A 6,000-nucleotide genomic window follows, 5' to 3' on the forward strand; every position below is an offset into this window, starting at 1 on the left:
TCTTATCTGCCCTGAACACCTGATTAGCACAATACCTGGCATGTCATTTCTGTGTAGGTAACCAGAGGAGGTTACACCAGCTCCCCATGGATGGCAAACCTAACTCAGAATAGGGATTTGGGTGCCAGGAAGACAAAAGCAGGAGGTGAAAATAAGTTGTTCAGCATTCCATTTCCTTAGGATTACTCTAAATGGCTAAACTACAAGTTGAAGTATGAAATGCATCAGAATCAAGGTCTCCAGGTTGGTGTAGCCCTGGCCAGCTCAACATGAAATGAGAGCCATGGGCAACAGCCTACAGCACCACATACAGCCGGGTGGAGAGTGACTTCACCTTAGATCTTTATGGTTTCTTCTTTGAGAAAATAATAAGTGGTTATCTGTGTTTTAATTTCTGTTAGAAGTAAATTTGTTCCACATTCCTTGTTTCTAAAGCCACTCAGTGACTTTATTAATGTGTATTGAAGTTATACGCGCAGCTTTTGATTAGTCCATCATCAAGATCCTCTAAAAACAATGTTTTCCTCCATAAATGAAGTTCTGTCCTCAACCTGAAAGTCATGGATATGGATTGGTCCAGTGTCATGTAGATTTGCAACCTTTCAGAATAATGAAGAAACTTTGGTATTAGTCATAAAGAGGGCACACTCTGAGCAGGAAGGCTGGCCGAGGGCCAGGAGGATATTGTTCACAAAAGACCTGCAACAGAGAATCTGAAATTTGGATAATCTTACCAAGGTGTTGAAATCAGCTTCTTAGTGTTACCGAAAAGGAAGAAAGATTTCCAGACAGAGACTAAATAAGTCTCCTAATCAATGTGAAAGAATATGTGCCTTGGGAACAAACTGGAGTGGATATTATGTTCATCTCTTTCTCAATCCTGTCTTTCAATAACACACGTCAGTTTTTTTTTGTTATTGTTTTTTAAATTTATTTTTATTTTTATTTATTTGTGTGTGTGTGTGTGTGTGTGTGCACATGTACCTCTAAGTTCTAGGGTACATGTGCACAACATGCAGGTTTGGTACATAGGTTTACATGTGCCATGTTGGTTTGCTGTACCCATCAACTCGTCATTTACATTAGGTATTTCTCCTAATGCTATCCCTCCCCCAGCCCCCCACAACAGGCCCCCGTGTGTGATGTTCCCCACCCTGTGTCCAAGTGATCTCATTGTTTAATTCCCACTTGTGAGTGAGAACATGTGGTGTTTGGTTTTCTGTCCTTGTGATAGTTTGCTGAGAATAATGTTTTCCAGCTTCATCCATATCCCTGCAAAGGACATGAATTCATTCTTTTTTATGGCTGTATAGTATTCCATGGTGTATATGTGCCACATTTTCTTAATCCAGTCTATCATTGATGGACATTTGGGTTGGTTCCAACTCTTTGCTATTGTGAATAGTGCTGCAATAAACATATGAACACATGTCAATTTTTGCCAGATACACACGGAGAGGTGTGAATTAAAGTCACTGTTGAGTAAGTCTGTGATATGTGTCTTTCAACAGAAAGAAGGAAAAGTCTCTGAAAGAACAAACAAGAGCCTTCACATCCAAATTGTTAAAAAAAAAATAATGGGGTAGATGTATGGTTTCTGAAATCATCTCCAAATGGATACTGTCTATTAAATGTTTGTCTCCAACATAATTCACACTGAAATTCAAATGGGAATGATTTTTTCCTTGGAATAGAGTCAATATGTAGTGACTTAAGATATTTTTCAAAAAGGGCCATGTGTGGTGGTTCACACCTGTAATCTCAGCCCTTTAGGAGGCTGAGGTGGGTGGATCACCTGAGGTCAGGAGTTCGAGACCAGCTTGGCCAACATGGGGAAACCCCGTCTCTACTAAAAATACAAAAATTAGCTGGGCATGGTGGTGCACACCTGTAATCCCAGCTACTCGGGAGGCTGAGGCAGGAGAATCGCTTGAACCCGGGAGGTGGAGGTTGCAGTGAGCTAAGATTGCACCACTGCACTCCAGCCTGGGCGACACAGTGAGACTCCATCTCAAAAAAGAAAAAGATACATAAAAAAAGGATATATTTTAAAAGATATTAAATATTAATATAAGCCAAACTCATGATTCCTAAATGTCTCCAGAAAGTTTCAATATGGCTTAACATAGACCCAATTCCTCATCCGCCTGGGTAATTTATCCTGTGATTTGTAGCAATACTGTGTCTGTGTTTGTAATGCTCCTTTCAGTGAACTCATTGTGCCAAGCTATGCTTATGATTTCTATCATCTTCATCCCCCAACTGGCCACTATTAATAATTAGATATTTATTTATTTGTAATCAACCATGGTATCTGGCACTGGCATTCTATTTTAGTGAAGCTCAATATTTTCAGAAAAATCTCAGACCATGTTTTCAGGGCATATTTACACTAAGAGTAATATTAAGGTATAGTTTCAGGAGAGAAGATAGCCTAACCTGTACTGGGAAAAAAACAGAGAAAAATAGAAAGCGTTATACAATTATAGTCATCCTGCAATAATGTACTTCATGCAGAATTTTTCAGTTATGCTCATTCCTTTAGTTGTCTGCAGTAAAAAGGGTGCCAACAGACAGATCTGATGCCATCTTCTAGGATTTCCAGGTGTTTCAGGGGCCAAATGACATGCACCTCCAGTTTGGCAGGCATGCTGCTTGTTGTCTGTGCATAATCTCATTAAAACAACATAAAAGCAGGGCTGATTGCAGAAATCCAGGGCATCTTTTTCAGGTGTGTAACACAATATTTAATGAAAGTATCTTTTCTGAAACTCCCAGGTCAGCACTCCTGATTTGGCCAGCTCTTTTTTCACCTGTGGACTTCGCTGCTCAGTTCGCGCGCACACGCGCGTGTGTGCGTGTGTGTGTGTGTGTGTGTGTGTGTGTGTGTGTGTGTAGACTGAGGGTATTTTTCCTCGCTTATACAAACCCTCTGTCTCTGCCATTGCCCCTTAAGGGAACCCGCTGAAGTTTCTCAGATGCCAGAGCACAGTTAGTGCTCCAGGGCAGGAGGGGCTTCCCCCTAGTTACTCTGTTGCAGCTGTTCCTTGCCCCATCAGTCACCCTGATGTCCCAGGAAAGGCAACACAAGAGTGAGTAAAGAAAGGGTCACAGAGCAGCATTTCTTGTGCACGTAACTCCATCCCAACTGAAAATGCACAAGTGGGCCCCATGTCCCTGATCAATGTGATATGTGTCTTAAAATACTGAGGTTCACTAAAATAGGATGCCAGTGCCAGGTACCATGCATGCTTGATTAAAAGCACGCCCTGCTTCCTGCTCCCCTGGCTAGTGATGGGCCCACCCTATTACACCACCCTGCCTGCGACTCAGACCACACCAGAAAGCCTGCCCATGTGCAGAGCCAGAGTTCAGAGATAGTGACACTTCAAGTAGGCAGGGGTGCAGCAAGGCTCAGGACGAACCCAGGCAGCATTGGGTGGCCTTGATCTGATACCGAAGCCTGGCCTCAGCTCTTGAACTTGGCTCCCCTGCACCCTGAGGAAGGAACTAACCTTGGGCCCTGTCTTGCCTTCCCCTGGACCTCTTACTCTCTTGCCTCATCTCCCCTATGGATTCTGTGCAATCAAAACAGACCCTCCGACCCTGGCTTTATTTTACACTGAAAAGCACCAAGATTTCTTTTGCCTTGCAATGGAAGTTTATGGGCCCCAAATAAGAGTTACTCTTTGTAAAAACAAACAAACAAAAACCTAAAATCAAACTATTCCTCTGGAGAAAGCTAAACAAACATGAGACCACACATAGTCCCTGAAATTTTGGTGTACTTTTCTCATTCCTTGTTCTCTGGGTGAATATATCTCCCCTGAAAGGATTTCCTCTAGTCCGCTACTGCAAGTGATCTTGTTTTTTGTCCTCAGTAGCACTGTTCATACCTTTGTTTCGTGGCCTTCCCAGGGGAAGTACTGTCTTGTTTATCTTTGCATCTGCTCCTGCTGCGGTCATCGGCAGAGCACTGTCACCTGCCATATGGGAGATCCTTAATAGCAATTTATCACTAAATGATAGCTATTGATTCATTTCCCCACTAGACTGCAGCAATTAGTGACGATTTGCACATAGCAGGTGCTTAATAAACATTTACTAAATTGAACTAACATGAAAGCAAAAGCAACCTTTTGTTTTCTAACTAACTACAGTCTGCCTAAATGATTTGCACTGCAGAACAGAACAAATAGATGGAAAGCTTGGCAAGGTTAAGGCAGCGTGCAGAGGAAAGGTGCTGGCTGAGTCAGGAGACCCTGGCTGTGACTACTTTTGCTTTGACTTTGCCCCCGTGGATGCCCTCATTTCCTTTCAGGATGTTGGGATGGTCTAATGGCTATAAAAACACTTTGGGAAGAGTTTACAGCATTTTACAGACACAAGGTGTTATTATTTCCTTTACAATTTTCAATAGCAAAAAAACATAATGAGCATTTAGTAAATGTTGACTATCAGTGTTAAATACTGTTTACTCTCCAAATAAGTGAGCTGTAATACTTGTGTAATGCTTTCTCACAGGTATGAATTAGGAGCCGCTCTGTTTATTGGATGGGCAGGAGCCTCACTGTGCATAATTGGTGGTGTCATATTTTGCTTTTCAATATCTGACAACAACAAAACACCCAGGTATGAAAAAGAGACAAAAATGACCTGTTAAAAAGTAGAATGCTATCATAAATCATTACATGTGGAACAAATTACAGATAGTTCATATGATTCTTAGAAACTTCCAAAATCCGGATTGGAAAAGGTTAGCAGTACAGTTAATTTTTTAAAGTTTTACCATTACTATATTCCAAAGAAAATTCTAACGTAGAAATAAGGGTCTGAATATGAGGACATGTTCTTCACGTTGGCCTCATCATAATTTTCCTCTAGGTAGGCAGGAATGTTGATGGCCTCTACTAAGTCTCCTAGCTTCCAGGAGGGTGAGTTTTAAAACATGGTTTTGTAAGAGGATAACTGAACAAATGACCAAGTCATGAGTTTCTTCTGCAGAGATTCTCCATCCCACTCAGAAATGACACTGAAAATACTTCTTGGGGCAAGAGGAGAGAAGAAAGCTATCTAAGAAAGAGGAAGATTTACATTTAGATATTGGCAGAGACAGGCTGAAACAGTTTCTTCCCATTTTTGTTTGCCCTATGTGTAGAATAGAATCTACCAAACTATGTTTTACCTTTCAGATACACATACAACGGGGCCACATCTGTCATGTCTTCTCGGACAAAGTATCATGGTGGAGAAGATTTTAAAACAACAAACCCTTCAAAACAGTTTGATAAAAATGCTTATGTCTAAAAGAGCTCGCTGGCAAGCTGCATCTTGAGTTTGTTATAAAAGCGAACTGTTCACAAAATGATCCCATCAAGGCCCTCCCATAATTAACACTCAAAACTATTTTTAAAATATGCATTTGAAGCATCTGTTGATTGTATGGATGTAAGTGTTCTTACATAGTTATATACTAATCACTTTCTGTTGTGGCTTTCTATAAAAAATAAACAGGTTATTTACAGGATTTGTAAAATGTTTTCTACATTTATATAGAACATGAAAAGCATTTAGTACCAAAGGTTCAAGAAGTATTCGTACTCTAGCCTTTTTAATCATTCATAGATAGAAGTCTTTGTACCCACTCCTTATGTTTCTTTTCATTCATGAACAGGTATATAAGGAACAATGTCTTATAAACAGCATGGGGGCAATCTGAGAATATTCCTCAAAAGGTGTCCAGGTTAAATAGACATGTTACTGGCTGCACACAGGCAAATTCTACTTTGTTTTTTTTTTTAGTATTCTACAACATTTATTTAAAAAGGTAAATCTTTTTGTTGAAGCAGCAAGTTATCTGGTAGAACTTAACTTCTACAGGATCAGCGAGGATCTTGCTCATTCATGGCCATATCCACATGCCCATGGCCGCTCAGTAGATTGTTGAAAAAGCAAAGCCACACCATTCTCTTTGATGTATGCAGAGAGTTACGTAGCAGG

General features: G+C 40.6%; 1 protein-coding gene across 4 annotated transcripts in view; it reads left to right on the top strand.

The window, feature by feature from the left end:
* The window catches only part of CLDN10 (claudin 10), a 145,195-nt gene extending 139,668 nt beyond the window's left edge, over positions 1 to 5,527 (top strand). For all 4 annotated transcript variants that reach the window (XM_055096908.1, XM_055096909.1, XM_008957396.4 and 1 more), the window contains 2 exons: positions 4,525 to 4,632; positions 5,193 to 5,527. In XM_055096908.1, the coding sequence (XP_054952883.1) occupies positions 4,525 to 4,632; positions 5,193 to 5,307 (223 nt within the window). In that variant the 3' untranslated portion in view covers positions 5,308 to 5,527. The remainder of the gene's footprint in view (positions 1 to 4,524; positions 4,633 to 5,192) is intronic.
* The last annotated feature ends 473 nt before the right edge of the window (positions 5,528 to 6,000 follow it).

The sequence above is a fragment of the Pan paniscus genome, chromosome 14, assembly GCF_029289425.2.
Source record: "Pan paniscus chromosome 14, NHGRI_mPanPan1-v2.0_pri, whole genome shotgun sequence".
NCBI classification, from domain to species: domain Eukaryota; kingdom Metazoa; phylum Chordata; class Mammalia; order Primates; family Hominidae; genus Pan; species Pan paniscus.